Source organism: Sprattus sprattus (assembly GCF_963457725.1).
Source record: "Sprattus sprattus genome assembly, chromosome: 3".
NCBI lineage: Eukaryota > Metazoa > Chordata > Actinopteri > Clupeiformes > Clupeidae > Sprattus > Sprattus sprattus.
Genome location: NC_137922.1, coordinates 21,101,771 through 21,127,193, shown reverse-complemented (window position 1 = coordinate 21,127,193; position 25,423 = coordinate 21,101,771). Strand labels below are relative to the sequence as shown.

General features: G+C 41.2%; 2 protein-coding genes across 3 annotated transcripts; one reads left to right on the top strand and one right to left on the bottom strand.

The window, feature by feature from the left end:
• The first annotated feature begins 1,249 nt into the window (after window positions 1-1,249).
• LOC308361917 (retinol dehydrogenase 7-like) lies at window positions 1,250-10,213 on the top strand. Of its 2 annotated transcripts, none has more exons than XM_080834399.1 (5): window positions 1,250-1,313; window positions 2,356-2,670; window positions 8,317-8,575; window positions 9,149-9,312; window positions 9,626-10,213. In XM_080834399.1, exons 2-5 carry the CDS (start codon window positions 2,358-2,360, stop codon window positions 9,847-9,849), a joined length of 960 nt encoding a protein of 319 aa, XP_080690525.1. In that variant the 5' UTR covers window positions 1,250-1,313; window positions 2,356-2,357; the 3' UTR covers window positions 9,850-10,213. The 2 variants fall into 2 exon arrangements, with proteins under 2 accessions (XP_080690525.1, XP_080690524.1); XM_080834398.1 differs by having other exon boundaries at window positions 1,285-1,328.
• Window positions 10,214-11,941: 1,728 nt separating this feature from the next.
• Window positions 11,942-16,429, bottom strand: atp5f1b (ATP synthase F1 subunit beta). Its single transcript, XM_080835900.1, has 10 exons — window positions 16,308-16,429; window positions 15,196-15,369; window positions 14,924-15,098; window positions 14,581-14,702; window positions 14,250-14,434; window positions 13,736-13,894; window positions 13,419-13,541; window positions 12,917-13,129; window positions 12,531-12,732; window positions 11,942-12,233 (listed from the first exon to the last, which is right to left on the bottom strand). Exons 1-10 carry the CDS (start codon window positions 16,411-16,413, stop codon window positions 12,136-12,138), a joined length of 1,557 nt encoding a protein of 518 aa, XP_080692026.1. The 5' UTR covers window positions 16,414-16,429; the 3' UTR covers window positions 11,942-12,135.
• Between the last annotated feature and the right edge of the window lie 8,994 nt (window positions 16,430-25,423).

Here is a 25,423-nt window from a genome sequence, read left to right as displayed (position 1 = left end):
ATTCCAAAGAAGGAAGGATCTCATCAATAATAAAAAGTGTATTATTAAATCAATGTTTGTTATTAAATGTATTTATTTGAACCCTTAATCGTGTGTTGGTATATCACTATTAAGATTACAAGTTCAGGGCAGATTGGTAAATTCATTGCAGTAAGTCATATCTAAATTAGGCCTACTGTACTAATCATAAAGGTGGCAAAAATGTCAAGATGAGTGTTCTGCTGAAATAAGCAGTCAGTTTAAGATTAGAAGGTTAACATAGTGTTGGTATTGCTTTTTAAGTTGGCATATGGTTGGGTAAGGGTTGGCAAAAGGTCTGCTTAGAAAAGGTAGGTTTTGGGCAGTGCTGTAGTCTAGTTTTCTGTGGTGGGTATACTGTCTGTGATGGGTCGGTGCCACAGCTCCCCCCTGGCCTAGGTTTTAGTGGAGACATAGTTTTTAGTGGATATACGCAAACCCACGAACGTTTTAAGTGGTAATACGGCGTATACCTGCGTATCACGTAGACTACAGCCCTGGTTTTGGGTTGGCAAAGCGTTGGTTAGGTGTATTTGGGGTTGGCTGGGCAGGCGTTATAAGTTGGCATATGGTTGGGTTAGGGTTGGCATATGGTTGGGTTAGGGTTGGCAAAAGGTCTGCTGATGGTCTAATTAAATGGTTGGGCCAACGTTGGGCCAATGGACAAAATTACGTTGGGCCAACGTCAGCAGCCAACGTTGGGCCAACACAACCACTGACGTTGGACCAACGTTGGCCCAACGTCAGAATGCTACCTGGGAAGTTGTTATTGGTTAGGTTGCTGGCTATGAGCAACTTGCAATTTTACTAGGACTTAACTTGCACTTGCACTTTTTCTATTTCTAATGTAAAATAGTATTTATTGTTACACTAGATGTCTAGTAGCTTGACTGTTCTCTCTCTTGTAAAATGTAAATGTAAATGTACTTACATGTGACAGTGAGATACCTGGATACCTGTGTATAACTCAAATTAAAATAGCTGGTTAACCATATTGCACGGTACTATAGGGTTAGTAAGGTTCACATGATTAGGGGAGTGGAGGTAGAAATGCAATGGTAAATTGAAACAACAACATTTTAATAAAGAAACAACGATTTGAGTTGGCAATAACTTAATAATTAAGGCAATAGCGTTATATGGCACAGTGGCATGCACGCAAGAAGAAGAACTCTGTGTTGCAGACTTCATTGTAAGATATCAACTCTCCTTTTGATTGGTTAGCACAGTTCATCGACGCCCCCGTTAAAACAGAGTAGTGCTAAAGTACAGTCGACAAGTCGAACAGAAAGCTGGTAGGTACGTTTTTGGTAAGTTTTTCTTTGACTATTCAGGCTTACATCGTATCTAAATGTACTGTTTTATCAGTGTAAATGCATCACCATTATCGAGCCAAAAGAGTGTGTAATGTCATATTGAACTGCGCAGGCTAGAGCAAAGGAAATGTTTTCAGATTGTGTTGCACAACTCACAGGCAATTGCATCTTATTGTAACTTATTTTATAAAATGCACACTTGCAACTGGTTTGCCTAAAGAGCCATGGAGCCAAACACCTTTTACTCTCGACTAAATACATAAATAACTGCTACTCCTCTCGAGACAGTTCAAACTATCGAAATAGTGCAAGTCGATTATTTACTAGACCCTAGGCGTTTCAGGATCTCATCAACAAATATTCAACTGCGCACTATTCAATCTGTGGTTGACACACTAGTAGTTTCTCAAAAACGCAGTTTCATCCTCTGAACTTGAAATTTCAAACACGAGTGTTCTCTCTTTTCAACAATGTAGGCTATAGCTGTATGTTTGAAACCGTTGCTTCTCAGTGTCGTTATAGGCTTACGAAGTAAATTTACAAACGACAATGTAAATGACAAGCTGCAACAGTATTGTAGTTCATAGCAGTAATATCTCCAGAATGTTTAAAAATGACACTAGGCTATAAATATTCGAAACAAACACACTCAAATACTGTGAATTTTGCTATCTACACTGGGTGCAGTAGGTTTGCACAGATAGCAGTTAACTCTAGGATCTGGTCTTGATCTGCCCTGTCAGCAGCAGACATTATGGCATATTTTGAGGGGTGATTCAAATTGAAGTCTCCTACTGGTGGTGTCTGTGGCTGAGGCTTTAATCTTTGGTGACATCAAAAGTACTGTCAGGAACTGCAGGTCACAAGCCAGTGACTCTCTAACACACACCCTCATGCTTTCTCTCTCTCTCACACACACACACACACACACATGCTTTCTCTCTCTCTGTCTCTCTCTCTTGCTCTGACACACATTCCTAGACCTAATCTCACCTAGCTACCCCACTCTCCTTCTCCTCAGCCATGTTCCTGTACCTGTGTGGCCTGCTGCTGCTCTACTATGTCTACCGCTGGTTTAAAGAGCTCAGCACTGTTCCAGACAAGGGCAACAAGTATGTGTACGTGACGGGCTGCGACTCAGGCTTCGGCCAGCTGCTGGCCAAGACCCTGGACTCAAAGGGCTTCCGGGTCATCGCCTCCTGCTACACGGAGAAGGGCGAGGAGGATTTGAGGAAAGCTTGCTCTGACCGTCTGACCACCCTCCACCTGGACGTGCGCAGCAACGACAGCATAAACAAGGCTGCTGCCCTCATCAAGGACAAAGTAGGAGAGAAAGGTGAGAGAGGGAGATTGATTATTTTATTGATTGATTGATTATTATTATTAACAAGGCTTCCGCCCTCATCAAGGACAAAGTCGGAGAGAAAGGTGAGAGAGTGAGATCGAATAATGTATTGATTGATTGATTATTGCTTCTAAAAGAAATATATACAGGTGTATAAGACGGAAAATGTTTCAGTTAGTGATTTTGTTTAAAGTCTGCATATTTTTCTGCATTTAACTTTTACTAAAGCTATATTGATCCCTGGGAATCACCATAAAACTAATAATAATTCATAATTTAGCGGTTCTCAGTCCAGATACCATTAGTGACATACTCTTGATGAGCCGAGTTTAGGAATTAAAAGAAGATATGAAAGGCGTAAGGGGATCCCGGAAAGGGATTGTGAACCCATGGCATAATCATTTCGAAACTCAAAATGTAAGTTTTATTTTCAATATGTTGCAGTAACAACTTAGAGATCTTCCCTTTTCTTTAACCCCGCCAAGTCTTATTCACAGTTGCTTTCACAAAAGCACACGTTTGGGGGAGGGTGAACAGGGTTGAATACAAATAAACAGTGTTGCCAGTGGCCCCGTTTCTATGGAACTGTGTAAGATAGCACTGCAGTGGAGGTCTTTGGTTTGGGTATTAAAGCTGTGCACAAACAGAAAATGAGATAAAACCTTTCCTACTCTTTAGCAATGTAGATTCATACACACTGACACACACCACATGTATGGCAAGACAGACATATGGCACATAGAACCAGTAATCATAGATAGACATGTTTATCAGCAACAGACAATTTTGCAGTTGTGGTTTGTGTTAGCATAGGGAACTGTTTAGTGAAGAGCATTTAAAGAGTCGATTGATTTAGGACCAGTTGCTGAGTGCAATTCATGGGCTTCATAAATAGTAAGATTGGAGGTCTATCTCTCCAGGGGAAAAATAGGGCTGAAAGGGCTGAATTTTGTGTTTTGTGCTAATGCAAATCACTTCCACAAATGTGTGCTTCTGTAGTCTTCAGAATCTCTCTGCCCGTTGACCTCACTTCTGTCTCTTAGACATTTGCATGTATGGGTTACATGAGTCCATGTATGGGTGGGTGGTGTGCAATGCATGCTGGGAAGTGTTCCTGGTCGAATCAGCCCCTAGACTTAAATCAAGGGTTCAAGGGGCTGTTCATATCTGAGTGCCCTATAACACGGCAGCAGGGATCTCCTCAAGGACAAGCTCAGAGTGCAAGTCTGGAAGTGCTTGTTATTTGCAGGGATTGAGTCCAGGTTATTCCACTGATTATTCACTGGTCTTTTTTGTTAAAGAAGCATTCCGGATCAATTGCTATTCGCTAACGATATGCTAGACCAGGCCTGCCGGATGATTCTGACCGGCCCGCGAAAGATTACATGATAATTAGATTTTTTTAATTATTTTTTTATTATTTTTTTTGCACAGTTCTGAAAACATTAAATATTTAATATAGTCCAGAGGTGCCCAACCCGCGGATCACGATCTCGGAGACTTTCCCTGTCGATCTCCAAAAAAATAAACTGTTCTTATGGACTTTGGGAGACCATATTCAGAAAATATCTCTGAACACAGCTGAAGTGTTCTCAGGAGGATTCTTAACCCTTGTATGGTATTCATTTTTGTTACACAGAAGGTATTGCGGGTCTGGTGGACCCGCTCGATTTTTGGGTGCTTTATTCAGTACAATCAAACTATTTTTTTGGGTAAAATACTCAACAGATGTTTACTTCATCTCAATTACAACCAATATGAACAGCAAATATGGTTAATATTGGCCCTTTAGCTTTGTTATATCACATTTATGAATTTAAGTGCTACCCGTTTTTTTTTTTTTTTTTTACAAAAATCAAGAAAATCAATTATAATCAACATATCAGTGGACAAAATTCAACAAATTTACAAATGAAGCAAGGGTTTTCATAACTGTTTGATTTATGTGAATTTCATTTGAAAACAGGTCAGTTTACATAGCTCAATATGGGTGGTTGGGGCACCAGCATCGTCCTCCTGAATCCTCCTGAAGGTGGCTTCAGAGGCTGAGATTCTTGGAACATGTTGTCTTCTCAGGGTTAAAAGGTTTCCCTAGTGTCTTTCCCAGTTCCTTGAGAAAAAGGCTTATCCTCTGGAGCTTCCCTCTCTTCCAATCTGGGTTCAGTGCCATCCAGGTGACAAAGGCGTTGTACGCCAAGATGTCTAACATGTAAAATAAAATCGGCAGTGGCCAGTGTAGGGTCCTCCTTTTGCAGCTGTAGGCAGACACCAGCTTGTCCATGGTGTCCACCCCACCTTTTGTGGCATTATACTCCATGATGATCTCTGGTTTTTGATGCACCAGGCCAGAGATGCTCCCATCCGTGTGCAGTGTACTCATGAGTACAACATTCTTGCGTTTCTTTGGCACATAGGATACCAGGGACGCGTCAGCCGTGTACATTTAGAAGAGTTGACAGGCCTGTTCTTTGTAGGCAGCAGTTGGGGTGGGAGCTCAGATCTGTTTTTCCTTATTGTTCCCACCATGGTAAGCTCCTGTCCCAGCTTGTAGGATGTAAAAAAAAATTGCATGTGATGTTGTGTCCACTGAGTCCCTGAGCCATGTCCAGGGCAACTCTCATTCCTTGATTTTTCTCAGGGTGTCCTCATCAGGTTACCCTATGTAGATTTGTAATTTCAAGCATATGAGGAAGTCACATCACAGAGGCAGCCCAGATCTTTATACCATATTTTGCAAGTTTAGATGGTATATAATGTCTAAAGGGGCAGGGGCCCCTAAATGGCATCAGCGGCAGAAACACAAAACTCTTACTCTAACTTACTCACACACTCACTCAATCACACACACATACTTAGCCTACATACAAACAAGGTCCACAAACACACAGAAGTGTGCGTGCACACACACAAACGAACACACACACACATACACTTGCAGGCACACTCACATACACACGCGGGGCAAACACACACACACAAACACACACACACACACACACACTTACACTTACACTTACAGCAGACCCAGACAGGAGGAAAACTGACTTTAGGTACACAGGACCTACAATTTCCACACTTTTATTTGCCCCGGGTCCAGTGGACCCGAATACCCTCTATGTAACACAAATGTGTAGGGGAGGGGGTTACGGTGTGCGCTCAATGAAAATGTAGACTTATATCCGTTCTTCGCATAAAATGAGCCAAAGCCAATGAGTTTGAGTTAGAAAAAATGATTAGAAGTATTATTTTTGTTTTGATCAAAAATGAAAACGGGTCCCACAGACTTAGAAAACGTATAGTTTGAGATATTTGATAATTGATATAATTGAGAACCCCTGGTTAAATGTGTTCTTGGTCACATCAATTTGAAAGCTGGACCAAAGTGTTTAATTTAATTAAATTACAACTAGGCCTAATACAAAGATAATCTGTAAGTGCAGTTTGGAGTCTGGACAGTCTTTTTCTCTCAATGCCTCAATAGGTAGATCTTGCCTTCACCAAGGCAAAGGTTGGTGATCTTGGGCCTAAAAAGTTTGGGGACCACTGAATAGGCATATAAAGTCAAAAAGGCAACAAAACTGGGACACTTGTCTTTACACAGTTACACAGTTCAGTGACTTGTTGTCTTGTTTATTTCGGCTACAAAGATGATGTGATGTCTTTAGAAAGCTAAGAAAATCCTTGTTTCAATAGTATATGAAACTCAAAATGCCCTTTGTTATTAATGTGACTGAAAATGAGTAAAATGTTTCACATTTTGGAAATTCAATTTGAATAAATTATATAAATTATATCACATTTGAATTGCCAAATAATAACATACACTCTTCTTACCAGCGGTCAAAACAATGCCATTTACTGCTTTTTATATAGAAATAAAATGTATATTATGCATAATTGAGTTCGGCATTTTGGCCCGGCCCTCCAAAATATTTTCAGTTGCTCATTTGGCCCCCTGGGGAAAATAATTGCCCACCCCTCTCTCAAATCTCTTGAAATGTGCTGACTTTGACATTATGACAAACTAGTTACTCAACAACTGTCCTAAAGGCCGAATTATGCTCTGTTTTAGACGTAACGCGTAAGCACGTAATTTACACAAGGAACTTGTTTTAGACAAGTTTTGATTTAAGGTTCGTTTTAGACGCAGCGCTGTGTTGCAAGGCTTGTGAGCCGTGTTGCGTGTTGCAAAGCAAATTGACGCCAGAACTGTAGATTTATTTTTGAGTTAAGTAAGCCTATTTATTGCAGCAGAACAAAGGAAAAAAACTTACCGGAGCATGAAAGTGTAGTGGGCGAAAGGCTTGATGTTATGAATACATGTGTTACACAAAATACAAATGTTGGCAATTCAGTACCAGTGGCGAAAAAGACAGCACATGACGCAAAAGTTCGTTTATTGACATCTTTTAATGACTGCGACAGGCTTTAAAACGATGTGTTTATGAGTTACATTATTCAAAGATGAGGTGGTAAACGGCGAGAGAATCTCATCATGTTGTCAATGCTTGTATATGGTGCTGGCCACAAGGTAACGGCAGGTTACTGTTAACTTTTGTATATGAGCAGACCGGGCTCATTCTATCAAACTCGCTGGTGCAATTGATGGATTCACGTCAATATGAACTCAATGAAAGATATCGCCATGACTCACAAGTGGCGGAAAATGAATATGAAAGTACCTTTGTTCGTGAATGACCACATTCTCTCCAAACAATCGCGGGTGAGAGTGGGATATTCGCGGTAATTTGAGCGTCCTTATAAGTGTTTAAAAAGGATTTGTAAAGGAGTTCATGTCTTCGGACCTCTTCTGTTATGTTTGTTCCTAATCCATAAGAAAAGGCTTGTGAGACGGTCTGCAGGGTATTCATGATTTAAAAAAATATCTGGGTCTAAAAAAGACTGTATGCTATTAACCCGGAAACGTGAAAGGCTGTGGTAGCCGGCCAATCACAGCCTTTGCGAGCTGTGTAGGGCTGTAGTGTTTTAGTCGCATAGTCAGGAATTTTGGGCGACGCACTTAAGCACGTAAGGCGGGGTATTTTACCGCGCAAGGGGGGGTTGTGTATCTTACGTGCTTAGGCGTTACGTCTAAAACAGAGCATAATTCGGCCTTAACACAGTCAAACATCAAGCAAGTGCAACACAAGACAAAGCAAGACAGCAAATAAGCTACTTACTAGTTTGGCAGACAGTAGAAAGCCGGGCGGCGTTAGGCAATCTTACATTTAGCGGTTATATGCCTATGGACCCTGGTATGGCAATGGCACGGAGGTGATTCTCCATATTAAAAGTCATTGTAGGGCCCCGATTTTTTTCAAGCTGTTTTTTTAAGGTAAAACTGCTTATCCTAACCCTAATCCTGAAGTATAATTGTTGCATAGTGTTACTTTAAGGCCCGTCCACACGGCAATCGTTAACTATAATCACAACGGTAACTATAACGATATGAGCGCCCATGCACGATAAAGCGCCCACTAACGATAAAGAAAGCCTCTCAGAAAGATCCTTTATGTTTGAATGTGCTGCCTTTAAAATTCAATGGATTCTGATTGGCTGTCAGTATTTAAGTTGTTCACAATAGTTTTTTATCATTATTGTTATCATAGGCCTTTAATCATCCTTACGCACTTACAGGTCTGTGGGGAGTGGTCAATAATGCTGGCGTATCAGTGCCCTCGGGCCAGTGTGATTGGCTGACCATCGACGACTACAAGTTCATGATGGATGTCAACCTCATGGGGGTCATCGCCGTGACACTGAGCGTGCTGCCCTTCATAAAGAAGGCGCAGGGACGTGTGGTGAACATCTCCAGTGTGTTTGGGCGAATCGCCCCCACTGGGGGTCCCTACTGCGTCTCCAAGTATGGAGTGGAGGGCTTCTGTGACAGTCTCAGGTGACACACCTTTTTATGTAGGAAAACTTGATGTAGGTCCAACTTTATATGACGTGTTCTTATGACAGCATGGTGAAGTTAGTATTAATAAAATGCAATTCTCATGCAAGAGCATTTTGTTACATAGGACTTACCCTAAAATAAATCCTAACCTTAACATATTTAACATGAGCTAATGTATGCTGCATGTTTTGATTTTGAATACTGATGATACAAATTCAGTGTTCAAGTTCAATAGTAACCATTGATACTTAATTCAAAGTGGGGCCAAAACGGTTTTAGAAGTCCTTTGGCTGGAACAAAACACTATTGTGTGAATTTATAGCCTGGCACTATTTATCTCTGATGTGGTTTAAATTACATAAATGCAAAATATTTGCATTTATGTACTTTAAACCACAATTTTGTAGGAACACCAATTTGTGTTTGAAATGTGAAGGAATCAAAATTGAAAGGCCTCCTTTGGGTTCAGGATGAATTAAGCTTCCTCTTAACATATCCTATTCGTAACATCCCATAATTTTAAACCACAGCAACCGTCCCATTGAGAATGAATCTGGCCTTTCCCCATAGGTTGAACATGCATGCCTTCGGTGTTAAAGTCATCTGCATCGAGCCAGGTTTCTTCAAGACCAATGTGACCGACACTGAAATCCTGATGCGGAACGTCCAACAGCTGTGGGATAAGTTGCCACAGGAAATGAAGGAGGAATACGGCGATGACTTTGTCCCCAAAGGTAAGCTACCTGTTGACCTGTTCATTGAGCAGTCTTGGTACCAGCAGTGATGTCAAGGCCATGGGACTGTTTAAAATGTAAGCCTTCTCTGCTACTGGCTTCTTTTCGGATAAGTGCCTACTGAATGTGGCCGTAAACTTCACTACAACCGTCCACAAAACACTGCTGGCAAAATCAATATGCAATTTGAACATTGAACACTGTTTACCCATCCAGAAATAAGCTGGCTTCTATTGGCTTAGATGAGTGGCTCCTCATTTCATGTGTGTGTGTGTGTGTGTGTGTGTGTGTGTTTGCATTTTACCCTCTGCAGTGAACAAGGTAATGGTGGACAAATTCGCCAAACTACCTGATGCGGACCTGATGAAGGTGGTCAACTGCATGGTGCATGGCATCTCGGCAGAGCACCCGCGCAAGCGCTACTCGGCCGGCTGGGACGCCAAGCTCTTCTGGCTGCCCCTTTCATACATGCCCTCCTGTGTGTCTGATTACCTGCTGCTTAAGGACGCTGTCAAACCAGCCAAAGCTGTCAACTAGGCCTTAAAGCTGAGCCTTGCTTTGGATCGTTCAGTTGTCACTCTCTCTACACTTAGCATTTTGGTGTTGTTCTTTTTTAATACACATATTTCACATACATATATTTTATAATACATATGTTTTTAATCTTTAATATAGGCTCTGAATGTGTATCTGTCATAACATACAGATCTGTTATATGTTTGTTCAGTATGGCAAGTGGCAAAGTTAGTATGGTCCACATTGATTGTAGTTGTGTCTTCAAATATTGGTCATATAGTTGTTAGTATCCAAAAAACATTCTGTATATGTGATGATTAGCATAAAGATGTTACATGGGACTGTGAAACAAATTGGATTGAAGGCTGAAAGAATTTCCTGGTTACCCGAGAGTTGATTGGTTTTTAAACTACTCTTTAATCAAGAAAGGGGAAAAAAAATAATACTCTAGTATCTGTGGACTAGAGGAAAACGTCAATGTGGAGATTAAACTGTAGCAAAAGAGCCTGACACACAAAAAGTTAGATTTTTGTTTTCACTCAGACACTTGGCTAAATCCTGGGTATTCTTGGATACCCACCGCCCACACACTCGCACCTCTTTCTTTCCCTTTGAACTAAAGTTCAAGGTGAGACATATGGCTACAAGAACCTATCTGAGACCTTGAAACGCTGATAGCTTTGTGGGCTGAAGGTGAATCCTCTGAAGTTGCAGCTCCTGTTAACTCACCAAGGACCCGAAGATTGAAGTGTTTAGCTCAACTCCTTTTTATAAAATCCTCAGCAGAATGGTTTCTACACGTCTAGAAGTTTCAATTCAATTAGTTACCCATCTTTTGTAATGTGAAGAATATAGGGAGCTTGGTGAAATGTGCTGGGACTTTTGGAATTGACCTTCAAGCCCTAAATGCACTTCCTGTGTTAAGTTAAAAAAAAAAAACTGGAAAGGAAGTGTCATTAGGGAGTCGTCACAATGCATACCATTGCTGATATATTTAGCACATGGCTATGCAGTATCTGAATCCATCCATGTCAACTACTAGATCTCAGTGACTGCATAACTTGTATACCCACTTTGCCGTTTAGCGGGAGATTCACCGTATTGTTTTCACCTTGATGCTTTGTAGGCTATAGCAGCCATTTGAGCATAAACACTGTCCTCTAATAACTTATTTACATGCAGACCTAGTTACTTCCACAAAAGCAAATAGCCCACATGTATGGCTGTACTACCGGGGTAGGCATGACCTACGTTGCGTCCACAGGAACAGTGCTTGCTTGAATAAGTGAAGCATTGCCTAATATGTAAAGCACTTGAAGGCTCGGCTATTCGCAAAGTAGGTGCTACAGCACTCGTGTTCTTTAGGCTAGAACGCCCCTCGGTGGACAAAAGAGGTTTATGCAGGAAAGAATAAAGCCTGGATTCTGTAGTGTTAGCCTGTGCAAATTAAAAGCAAAAACAAAAAAACGTTAACGCATCACAGCCAATTAATGAAGACCGTAATTAGACGTAACAGATGACTATCACACGTCGTGAAACGCTACTGCCAAATTGCATTATAGGTGACACCATTTGGCGTGCATTAGGTGCTAAGCCTGAAGTGAATGCATGGCTCAGCGATTTTTTTTTCCGAGCATTTACTTATGTGCAGATAATCTGAACACTTTCATGCGCGCACACTTTGTGGTTTCGAAGATTTATATTCAAGATGCACGAGTTCCCTCAGTAGTGTACATAATGTTCCCAAAATATTCCCAACCTTATGACGCAATCAAAAAAAAAGGACCATTTTCGTTTCACTGAATCCCAAGCAGATGAGTCTGGCAGTATGCGAGTCTAGGGGCCTAAGTGAAGCCAAGCGTGTTGAGCACTTAAACTGGGCCGCCCCGTTAGATATGGTTAATCACCAGTGCATCTTAAGAATCCTAAGCAAGCCATCTATAGGTAGAGCTAAAACTAAACATAACTACTCTTAAATAAGTTTCATGGAAACATATTTTTTTATATCAGTGTAACAAACCATAAGCATACTGCCTAAACATTTACCAGCTCTACAAGGACAGCAGACATACAACAGCAACACATCCAATCAAAATAAATAAAATAGACAAACTCTGTAAGACAGACCTTTATTTCCACCTTTGTAATCGGAAACATTAAATATAACTTTTCAGAATGACTTTGACAGATACAGGGACAACTTTTGGATTTCTGAATGTGACGTGTACAAACCAAGTGCTTCTTCCAGACCTCATTTTCTTTTTCTCTCTTTTTTACACAACAACTTATTGACAAATGACAGCTTGTTTACGAGAGCTCCTCAGCCATCCTCTCTGCCTTCTGAACCACCTCCTCGATTGGGCCCACCATGTAGAAAGCCTGCTCAGGCAGGGCGTCGTACTCTCCTGGAAGGGAGAAACACGTTCACATCAATGACCTTGAAACACTAACAAGTTTGGCTATGGTCTTGATTACTATCCATGTCAACTTCTACCAGTAATACTAAGTAAACCACAGAAGTAGGCATTGTAGAGGTTAGTGGTTCACACTGTATAAAAGACCTACTGGAAGGTAGCGGTCTCTGTGGACAACAAATGAGAATATTCTTACCTTCTATTCTAACCTCAGAACTTCTATTTTTAGTGATCTGTGGCACTGGATGTTTGACCTGATAGAGTGCCCGACTAAAATGCTCAACATACCTGCCAGGATGGCCTGGAAACCCTTGATGGTCTCCTTCAGGGGCACCAGCTTGCCGGCATGACCGGTGAAGACCTCAGCCACCTGGAAGGGCTGAGACAGGAAACGCTGGATCTTACGGGCACGGGCCACGGTCAGCTTGTCCTCCTCAGACAACTCATCCATACCCAAGATGGCAATGATATCCTGAAGGGATTTGTAGTCCTACAACAAGAAAAGCAAAGCATGAGTGCCTATATTCCTCTACAAGAAATTATTTCACATTAAGGGGCCTACTAGAAAGTCAATCATACATCATAGGCAGTCTTAAAAGACTTCAGTACGACTGACCATATCCCACAGCACTCTTCTGAAAACGCCTCACCAACTCTCAAGTGGGCCTACTGACCTGCAGGATCTTCTGGACACCACGGGCAATGTCGTAGTGCTCATGTCCGACGATGTTGGGGTCCATGATACGGGAGGTGGAATCCAGGGGATCCACAGCGGGGTAGATACCAAGCTCAGCAATGGCGCGGGACAACACAGTGGTGGCATCCAAGTGAGCGAAGGTGGTGGCAGGAGCGGGGTCAGTCAAATCATCAGCAGGCACATAGATAGCCTAGATGGGACAAGTCAGAGGTATGAGCAAACTTTAAAATCTTGCCAGCCATATCCGTAACACTCCAGAATAACCAGTGGTGCACTCCTGCACCCACTCAGCACGTTTCCGTTTCCCCCCACCAAAAAACACCCAATTCGGCCAAAGCTAGAGCACTTAGTCAAAAAGTTGTGAGTTTCGTTGGCTGCCGTAGTAAAATTGACGGATAAAAGATGAAGGGGCAGATGGAGGCTTTAATAGCAAGACTAGATTAGACCATCAAATCACATGGTTGTGCCATATGTTGTACCTGCACAGAGGTGATGGACCCTTTCTTGGTGGTGGTGATTCTCTCCTGCATGGTACCCATGTCAGTAGCCAGGGTGGGCTGGTAACCCACAGCAGAGGGGATACGACCCAACAGGGCAGACACCTAACAGGCAAATGAAAATAGGATGTCAGATTCCAATTTACTACAGATCACAACATGGAATTGTAATCAGCTCAACTGCTTATAACCAATATTAAATAGTTTAAGCGCCTCTGCATCATGAACAGTTCAGAAAATGTAAGACTGTACACAAGGAGATCATAGCTAAGGTGATAGCAACCAGCTCTAAAACACACCTCTGAACCAGCCTGGGTGAAGCGGAAAATGTTGTCAATGAAGAGCAGCACATCCTGGCCTTCCTGGTCACGGAAATATTCAGCAACTGACAGTCCAGTCAGAGCGACACGGGCACGGGCGCCTGGGGGCTCGTTCATCTGACCGTACACAAGCGCCACCTGGAGGTGAGGAGGAAGAGGGTTTGAGTGGCATAAACAATGAGACAACTACACACAAGGCTAAACTGGCAACAGGTGGTTCTTAATTTAGAATACTGCACTGGGGGTGGCACAAGAGGACTTAGCAAGCACCATATGCAGATCCTTAACCTTTGAGTCACCACAGTTGGTGCAAGGTACATTGATTAGCAATGATTAGTGATCCATATTTATTCTGAACTACATTTATAATGACCAAGCAAACATTTCGGTTCACTACACCCAAGCAAAGCTATACAGCCAGAGCTGTCCAGTCACACATCAATTTGCTTCACACCTCCTACATGGCTACCTTCCTATAACAAAAACAATTTACCTTGGAAGTGGTATCCTTCAGGTTGATGACACCGGACTCAATCATCTCATGGTAGAGATCGTTACCCTCACGGGTCCTCTCTCCCACACCAGCGAACACGGAGTAACCACCATGGGCCTTGGCCACGTTGTTGATCAACTCCATAATGAGCACAGTCTTGCCCACTCCAGCACCACCGAACAGACCTGCAAAAACACAAACATGATTAAATAAAATGTATTGCAACTTCATTATAAAATTACATTACACACTGATTGACCAAGACTGTGGGAGGGAGCAGAAAGTCTAACATCTTAATGGTGGCAGCAGCAGAGAGCTTTCAAATGCGTACCAATCTTTCCTCCCTTGGCATAGGGGGCCAGGAGGTCGACCACCTTGATTCCAGTGACCAAGATTTCCTGCTCCACACTCATGTCTGTGAACTCTGGTGCCTCAGCATGGATTGGGGCGGTGCTGCAGAGAAGCAATAGGATCAGGTTTCTTAGCTATTCAAATAAAAGCATTGGTATAGATTTGTACTAATCCACTTTAATCTGTGCTACATATTGTACATCATAGCCTAATAATTTACTCTGTGGGTTCAGGTCAATTTTGACCATATCTCCCAGATTATGCAAATTTTATATTATGTGAAGTGAGTGAATTTAGATGCACGTTAAGATAACTGAACTTACTGCTTGGTGCTGATGGGACCTCTCTCATCAATGGGCTCTCCAATGACATTCATGATTCTGCCCAGGGTCTCGGGTCCCACAGGGATTCTGATGGGGGCACCAGTGTCATTAACCTTCTGGCCACGGACCAAACCCTCTGTACCATCCATAGCAATGGTGCGGACTGTGTTCTCACCTAAGAGTTAAAGAGATACAGACAACCAATTAATACCACTCTTAATACATTGGTCAACAATCAGGAAAAGGCGAAAATTCTCAATGTGGCAATTTACCCAAATGCTGAGCCACCTCCAGTACCAGCCTGCTCTCACGCCCAGCCACCTCCAGGGCGTTCAGGATGGGAGGAAGGCCCTCGTCGAACTGGACGTCCACCACGGCACCAATGACCGCGACGATACGCCCATTGGCGATGGCGGCGGATACAGCTGGGGCAGCATATCCCCTGCCTGTGGAGAAGGTGAACACAGATTGTTAAGAAGCACACAGGTAATTAGACTTAATACAAATCACTGTGAAAGGCGTCCTAGAAACGAGGAGAAGTACGTCCCGGCACTATTCAATTATACCAGCAAACATTAAAAAGCCAACGTTAAAGTTATTAGCTTGTGACTGATCTCATTCAGAACTACCGAAACTCTTAAGTTCTGCTTACGGTAACGTTCAAAGTTGTCACATTTTGCTTCATATGACCTTGGTTTTAGATGGAGCATATTTTTACCATACGACATCCAAGAAATAACTGATCATCCTGTCATCAATATCACCAAGGGCATTTAACGTTAGGTTGTCTGGCTAATGCTAGTTTAACGAATACCCTTCATGTAATAAAGTCAACTAGCTATGACGTTGTTGAGCTAACGTTATTGCTAATAGCATTGTACAACTTGTACTAGAATCGAAAGACCACTTTGCAATTTCTCAAAACGCCTCAGCCATTTCAAAATACAAAACATGTATCCATATTCTACCATTTCCCCATTTGAAATATCTGTCGAAGTAGGAGAGTTTTCAGTAGCGACTGAAGCAATGTGTCAGCAGCGCTAGCTAACCTACGAACTAGCTAGCCAAGTTAGCCCTCATGACACGCAAAGGTCACTTGCGATACCATATACATTTCCATTCATAACTACAATGACAGTTAATGTACATGATAATGATTGAACCAAAACCGCAAATAAACCGCTAAAATTATTTTTCTCCAAGTTAGTCATTGGATTTCTTTAAACTCGTGTTTGCGGCCTGGCCTCACTAATACCGCCTGCACGCCGCCTGCCATTTGCCTCAGCCCGAACAGGACACACTGACAGCTTGTCCATGAGAGGCACCGACAAAAAGCAATTAAATGAAGATATTTTGACACCGAAAAACATACTGTATGACTTACTAGAAAGGAGGGCCGACCGCGAGCCGTTGAGTGCGTTCAGGGAATTTACCCCAGGCTTCAGAGCCTGCAGAGCCCCGGTGCAACAGCGTCCCACAGCTCCCAACATTGTCAAAATGGCTGAAGGTGGATCGGTCGGAGGAGGAGAAGGCTTTATATGAGTAGCCGGGGAACTTCACTGAGCATGCGCAGTTAAAATGGCGGTGCGGCATTGGCTAGACTGCGCATGCGATGATCATTGAAGGGCAGCATGATCTGTGAGGTATCACAGGTCTAATGTGTGCAGTGATGTAGCATTTAATGTAGTACCTGTACTTCACGTATCTTCTGTCTGAATAAGTTATTTAAACTCACTATTATTCAAGCATAAGATGAATTGCAGTTCGGCTTGTTATTTCTTAGCATGTGTGTGTGTGCATCATAATCTTTACTAGCCTACCTCAATGACAATGTGTGATTCAATTGTTGACATTGGTAGCTTGTGTTCTATCCCATACATTATGGAGGAACTTTGGTTAAGGGTTAGGGATATTCATATGGCAGTTGTTACAATTAGATTAACAAACACCCAGTTGATGACCAGTTATACATTTCTTGTGAAGGCTCTCTCAATGAAATTGAGGTAGCATTTTAAACATGAATTCTAAGCATAGTTTAACCTCTTGATGAGGGTCACTCTAGTCAGCTGGTCTGTTCATAGAGCCAGAAATGTTAGGCTACCTAACAGCCTGCTAGGCTAGTTTCTGAATAATAATTTTAAAAAAGAGTAGCCAAAATGTATCACTAACATTTTATGTGCTTTACACTGTGTGTGTATCCTTTGAAAATGCATTAGTGTAGTCATTCATCTTTAAAATGTAATTCACCAATTCTGTCAACCCTGTAACATGAAAGAACGCTTAGTGCTTTAGTTAAAGTTAAAGTATGTCACCTCTGCATAGACCGTGTACCAATTATGATATCAGCGTTGATATGATATAAGCGTTCTTTCATGTTACAGGGTTGATATATATATATATATTGAATTCACTTTTTTGCAACAGCAAACAACATTTTTCTAACATTTTCCTTAGACCAAAAAATGAACAGGTGCGTAGGCCTATAAGACAACAACAGAGAAAAATAAATTCCGGGCTAATAAAATTAGGGCTTATTTTGTAAATCATATTCTTCAATTATGTTAGAAAGTCACCACGTTTTCTAGTCTTTATAACCTTAAGGGATGTGTTATAAAGAAACTCATTGTGAAAGCCACAAAACCTGGGTTTCACCTTCAGGTGAATTTGGTACATATAATTAGAAGAGGATAACAATATTCACCACAAAGTAATATTTTCTACTGTTCTCATTATTACAATGACCTTTTGTGTAAAGTTTTCCAGAAAGCCAGCTACATGCATACATAAAACGAATGATCAGAAGTATCAACACTCCCAATAAAATAGACAATCACAAGTTTCCATTCCAAATCAATGTCCTAACAAACCACTCCATGGACACACTACATTTAACATTTAAAATGTATTTCTTTGACTTTGGGATTTATCGGCAACTTTAAATACTTTATTTGTAAAATATGAATTGCTGTTTTTGAACAAATTTGATGTTATAAGGTATGCCATGTCATTTAACAAAATACTAATTGTTTTGTTAGGAAGTTTAACTTCATTAAAGACTTAAAGAATTCCCTTTTATTAAACATATAAAAGAGTTGAGGAAGACTATAGATTTCAAAGTGTAAAGATTGCAGAATGAGTCATATCTAAAACTAACTGTTTAAGCATAAACTAACTGTTTAAGCATATTGGTAGCAACATTTCGTCTCTCTTCTGAACCGCTAACCCTCTATGGCACTGTGAAATAACCCAGGATCATTATAATAACCAATATACAATTATCCCCGGAACCATATCTTGTTATCTTACCCTTACTGTAGAAACGTCATACTCATACCGCATAGTATTTATTCATTCCTGCACTCTCCACTTTGCACTATTCCTCCTTGTATCTACTTTTGTAGACCTCTTGGACTGTTAGACGATTGCACTGTTGCATTGTTTTGCACTGTTGTATTGTTTTGTGTTGTGATGTATATTTTGTGTAATATGTGTAAGCACACTGAGAGCCACTGCACCAAGACAAATTCCTGTTTTTGCAAACTTACTTGGCCAGTAAAACCTGATTCTTATTCTGATGGCATGCTTATTTAAACCTCTAGAGGGCGGTGGAGTGTTATGCATTACTGCAGCATGCAGCTATGGTGCTGATTTTTTTTCAAAACCGTATTGTTATTTTTCACATAGTTCATTACAAACAAGACAGAGCCTGCAAAGTTTGTTTCTTTATTTTTTTTTTTCAATAAAATCTTTAAAATAATTAATAGTACACTACAAAGAATTTGGGACCATAATGAAGATCAAAAAGTAACCAAAAAAGATACAAATACTCACTGATTGTGGATAGTTCTATTCATTTGGTCAATTTGGTATCGGCTAAGAATCGTAATGCAAATGTGCCAATATCACTGTAATCTCTATAATACCGATTAAACCATAGATTTGATTTTATGTTATATTATCCTTTTTACACTTCCTACTCATATTTTCCACTGAAATCCTAAAAACTTAATTAATTCCATTGCAGAATTAATTAATTGGGCATATGAAGATGCTGAGATTTCAATAACACAAAATAAGCATGTAATCAGTTTTTAGTTGGCTTTGCAGACTGTCTCATGACAACAAATCTGTAGGCCCACTTTCTCAAATGACTGATGATTTGTGTGAATGAATGCTTCACTAAACAGACAAACCTCTGAAACTCAAACAACCATGATGAAAACATTACATTCCACTGTACTGTACTGTCAAAGATCGCCTAATTTGATTGTTATTTCAGTCTTTACATTATGTAGGCTGTCTTGTATTAGGCGTAACATATGTGTGTTCTGTGTTATGGAAGCACTACTATATGCCTGCTCTGGGCTGTAATGAAAGCTGACATAAATACAGGGACTTTAACATTGCTGTTAAAACGCCTGTCAACATAGATTAAGGATCATCTGCAGCCACTGAATGGTTGTATTGGTCTAGTGCTCTTGTACTACTGATTTAAGATCAGTGTTTTCCTTAAACCATGTCAGCATATTTTCTCACCCTTGACTTTTGCAGGCTGACAAAGGTTGGTGTTTAAACTCTTTAGACAGTAATGATAACCAGTTTAGCCTCTGGGTCAGCCTTTGGTTGACAGTAGGTGGATGTAGACATTCTTTACATTATTCTGTCTGAGTTCATGAAGTCATTTGAAGTGGCACTTCAGTCTGTGCGTAATCCCTTGGGCTACGTTTGCATTCCAACACCTCCTTTAATCAAATCAACACCATGAACTGATAATTGCATTCACATACAAATATTTTGAATATACTGTTTATATATATATATATATATATATATATATATATATATATATATATTGGCCATATGTTGGCATCTGGCAGTCACTTACTGATTGTGGGCTGAGTTTAGAAATATAATAACAGAATTGTTGTGTATTGACTGATTCCAGTTAAAGTTTACATTACACCCGATTTCAGCAAGAAAGTACCCTCACATTGGACCCATCAAGCCAGTGAAGGTTATCCCCACTTTAATGCCTTTACTGAACCATGTGTCTGCCATGATCCAGCTCACACAAATCGAGGAAACACACTTTCAATGTAGAATAACTAGAGGTGTGTCCAAAAATCCTCCGCTCAGTCTACCATGTTGCTCCAGTTTACATGCCTCTTCTATGTCTGAATGTAAGGTGAGCTAAGCTGTCAGTCAGTCTGTTGGTGAATCATGCAGGAATGGCCACTGTTCCTGCAGGCATTTGTTTTAAATTTCCCAACACCCATTCATCTTGAAGGGCCTTGGAGAGATGTTTACCTACACAGGCGATGCTTGGCGCATAATCATCAAAATCGGTACGTTCATAATAAGAACATGGTGTGGCTGAGTGGCTTTCAAAGACATTTTTTCCCCCTGCAGGTAAATTGATTCCAGTCTTCCTGCTTCATGTGAAAGGATAGTGTTTCTATAATGCAGTCATGCCATTCCACACCATGCAATGCAAACAGAATATGAATAGGCTTTAAGACTGAATGAGCCCTAGGATGGCATGGGCTATATCACAACATCAGTCACCTCTGAGACTGCCACATAAATAAAGTCTGTCACAGGCAGGCACGCTATGGTATGCCACATTCCCAGATCCATGGTGCGTCTCTCTAACCAATTTCTACCGTCTTCCCCCAAACAAATCCTCAGTTTTGTGTACGTACAGCTTGGATGTTATCATCACTATGGTAAAACACTGATCTTATCAGCAACATGGTAACCAAAACAAAGTGATGATTACTTTGTGCTACAAGTCTCGAGGCATATGTTTGCATTTTCAAATGATTTTCAACATGCTGCATTTTTGTATGGTTCAGTGACTTGAGTACTGTATGTTATTCACAACATGACTGACAGCACTCAGGCTTACTTTAGGGGCATCATATGAGTACACTCTTTGTCAGTCAGCAGGTCCTTACATTTGCCGTTGTTATATCATGGCATAATCATTGATAAAAACAATCCCAAATAGCATTAGTGCCTGTCTGAGTAAGTTCTCATAGTTACCGTCAGCTTCACTGATGATTGACACAACACACCATCCAATCGTATCCTTAACATTTTTTTAATCGTCCAATGGGCAGCAGGCATGGGCCCAAGCCAACCAGCAGTTCCTGTGGGTCTGATGTTATGTGTGCCACGGACTCAGCCCAGCAATATTGACAGTATAGGGTGAAAAGAGATTGTCCTGGATCACCTGGATCTTGTTTATTGTGACCCAATTACAGAGTGTGTGAAGAGACATCTATGTTTAGATGTACAGTACCAGTCAAAAGTTTGGACACACCTTCTCATTCAATGGTTTTTCTTAATTTTTCTTTATTTCTACATTATAGATTAATATTGAAGACATCCACACTATGAAGGAGCACTTATGGAATTATGTGGTAAACTAAAAAATGCTCAACAAACCAGAATATATTTCAGATTCTTAGATCTTTTTAGAAGAAGTGTGAAGTCCGTATGCGTTACCCACTGGTTTGCCCTTATCTCTTATGTACTCCGATCAAAGAGTAGCCACAACCTTCAGGTGTAGTTAGAACAGGTTTATTTGAGTTGAGCCTCCAGCGGGTGGTCAAGTGCAGGTGGTGCTTGCGGTGAAATTTGATTAAAATAAAAGTGTTTGTGTGGTTTAGTCTAGAATGGAGTTTTCCACAAGTAGCCACATTTTGCTTTGATGACAGCTTTGCACACTCTTGGCATTCTTTCAATCAGTGTCATGAGGTAGACACCTGGAATGGTTTTCCAACAGTCTTGAAGGAGTTCCCATAGGTGCTGAGCACTTGTTGGCTGCTTTGCCTTCACCCTGCGGTCCAACTCATCCCAGACTATCTCAATCGGGTTTAGGTCGGGTGATTGTGGAGGCTAGGTCATCTGACGCAGCACTCCATCACTCTCCTTCTTGGTCAAATAGCCCTTACATAGCCTAGAGGTGTGTTTGGGGTAATTGTCCTGTTGAAATACAAATGCTGGTCCCATTCAGCGCAAACCAGATGGGATGGCATGTCGCTGCAGAATGCTGTGGTAGCCATGTTGGTTTAGTATGCCTTGAATTTTGAATAAATCACAAAACAGTGTCACCAGCAAAACACCCCCACACCATCACACCTCCTCCTTCATGCTTCACGGTGGGGACCACACATGTAGAAACCATCCGCTCACCTCTTCTGCGTCTTACAAAGACATGGCAGGTGGAACCAAAAATCTCAAATTTGGAATTTGGTCTCAAATTTGGACTCAAATTTTGGATTTATGTGGGCTCTAATATGAGGTGCTGTTAATTGGCGGTTCCTGAGGTAACTCTAATGGACTTAACCTCTGCATCAGAGGTAACTGTTAGTCTTCCTGTCCTGGGGTGGTCCTCATGCAGAGCCAGTTTCATCATAGCATTTGATGGTTTTCGCGACTGCACTTGAGGATACATGCAAAGTTCTTGTAATCTTCCAGATTGACTGACCTTCATGTCTTAAAGTAATGATGGACTGTCGTTTTTCTTTACTTACAGTAGTTGAGTGGTTCTTGCCATAAAATGGATTAGAACTGTAGTCAAATAGGCCTATTCACTGTATAGAACTGTGCACCAACCCTGCCTCTACACAACCCAACCCATGGTCTCAAACACATAAAGAAGGCAAGAAATTCCACAAATTAGCTGTTGACAAGGCACACCTGTTAATTGAAAACCATTCCAGGTGACTACATCGTGAAGCTTCTTGAAAGAATGCCAAGTGTGTAAAATTGTCATAAAAGCAAATGGTGGCTACTTTGAAAATTCTAAAATATAAAACATATTCTGATTTAACACTTTTTTTGTTTACCATATACCTCCATATGTGTTCCTTCATAGTTTTGATGCCTTCAATATTAAACTGCAATGTAGAACCAAATTTAAATAAAGAAAAACCATTGAATGAGAAGGTGTGTCCAAACTTTTGACTGGTACTGTATGTCCTGTTGTGGTCCTCAGCCTAGGAGAAGAGCACTGGTTCCACTTAGCTTCCCGTTCTGCAGCCCACAATCATGCTGACTCTCTCCATCCATCATGCCTACGAGTGCTGCTTGCTGCTTCCTGTGACAAACTCGTGACCTTGGACCTCTGCAATTGACCTTCACACTTCTTCAAAGAATGACATGTTCTTCCTATCTGACAACTACACATGTTTCTTGTCTGCTGTCCATGTTTACGGGTGATTAGTTCTCTTGTGTTACAGTTTCTCACAGATGAAGTTCTAGAAATCTGAAGGCGGCAATGGTGAGGGATAGGAGGACATTTGGAGGGCAGCAACTGGCACCTTCATTCCTTCAGCCTTTTATGTCCAGAGCTCCACTCAGACTGTCAGCACTAAGAACACCCTGGAACACTATAAGAGCCACTATACAATTACTCCTGCAAACATACAGTACCAGTCAAAAGTTTGGACACACATTTCATTTTATGGAGAAGTGTTTTCTTTACTTTTATTATTTTCTACATTGTGGATTAATACCGAAGACATTTAAACTACGAAAGAACACATATGGAATGATGTACTTAACAAAAAAAGTGTTATCTACCATGTAGAAAATAATAAAAGTAAAGAAAAAACTTCTTAAAAAATTAGAAGGTGTGTCCAAACTTTTGACTGGTACTGTATATATTTATCTCACCCTTCATACTCATACCGTCAAATATTTGTCCCTGCACTTCTTGGACTCTCCACTTCTTGCGCTATTGTTCTTAGAACGTTGCACTGTTTGTATTGTATTATTTTGTGTTGTGATGTATATTCTGTGTAAGCACACTGAATTCCTTGTTTGTGCAAACTTACTTGGCCAATAAAATCTGATTCTGATTCTGAAGATGAACAAGAAATGCTGTGTGAGCTTTCTTACAATTTTTTTATTTTTTACAAAAGAAGACTTCCAAACATTACAGGGCCAATAGAGATACTTTGACAATTTGACATTTGGGAGTGCATCAACTCACGATTTCAGCCTAGTCATCTCAATTCTCTCCACACCAATAAATAATCTGTTCAGATTATGTGCTGCTGAGATCGATGAGAAGTGCTGCGTCAGCTTTAGAGACATTGCGCTCTAGGTCACACACGTATGCTAGTCATGAGGCTGATTCTAGGTTCTGGGTGCATTAACCAGAGTCAGCTTCGGAGACGTTGTGTTGTGGGTCACACGTGTGTGCTGGTCATGAGGTTGACTGGGAGGCCAGATGTGCCCAAAAAAGCCACCTGTAAAACATTCCCTCCTCTGGGATGCGACCGCTGAACAGAGGGGATTCACCAGGTGTGGAGCTGGAGTGATGATGTGGGAGGTGATGGATGCCCCCTTAATCTCATCAGGGGGTCTGACACACGAGGCAATTTTCCATGAATAACCTGCTATTCACTTTCACAGGCGGAGCTTTTAACCGCATTACGTACTGCACGCTAGCACGCACAGGAATGGAGGCCGGGGCACTAGGTGTGTCCGAGAATTTGGAGACCTGCTGACCTCCAAGCGGAATCCTTTGCTCACTCCAGACCCACCTACCTGGAGATGACTATGGTTTAGAGGTCCTCTTTGGGGGGATTACTGCTGGTGTCCATATGGTAGCAACATTCCCTCTCTGTCTCCCATGACAACCGTAAATTACTCTTACTCTCATTCTCTGCATGTACTGCGTACAGATACGTAGCGTTGGCTGTGTGGACTTGAGGTGCCCATGATTTCTTTGAGTGCACATCTGTCACAGGGATACTTTATGGTCAGGACCAGATGAAAGTCATTTAGCATCAGTGACGGAGATAAAACATTTTTTTGCAGAAGCAAGGACTCAAAGTAAGCAGCTGTGGTCCACTAAAGTCAAGCTATCTTGAAAAGCACCCTCAGCCACAGACAAAGAAATAAATTATGTATTTTCTGGGAATGACTAACTTCTGTAGATAAAGGATTCCTAAATACGCATTTGAAACACAAACGTTGCAGAGTTTACTTTACTCTCAGCCCAAGTAGGCTGGAGATATTATTAAAAGGCCCGAATAGGGAAAGCAGGCATTTGAACAGAATTAAGCAACTTGTGCTGTCTTAGCGCATCCATGACACGACAAGGCGTTCATGAAAGCTGTAGACTGTAAAAAAGGTTATATGACATCTGTGTTAATGCAGGAGTGGGGACTTAAGTTAACAACAGTGGCATACTATTCCACACAGCTAGATCCAGTAGCCCAAACAAACATGTCTGAATGTTCACAAGCAGTAGTGGGCTGCAGCCTTGATGGTGCAGGCCTCTGCTCCTATTGTACCATACAGCCACTTACACTGAAAGTTCCACATGCGGTATCTGTTTTGTTGCTATAAAAAGAACATGCTTACTTTTCCAGAAGTTGGTTTAACTAGTGTTTGTAGATGGTTCAAGTAAAAAGAACCTTGATGGCAGTAACGCAACTGCTTACGCTGTATTCACAGCAGAGAAAACCGCACTGTAAC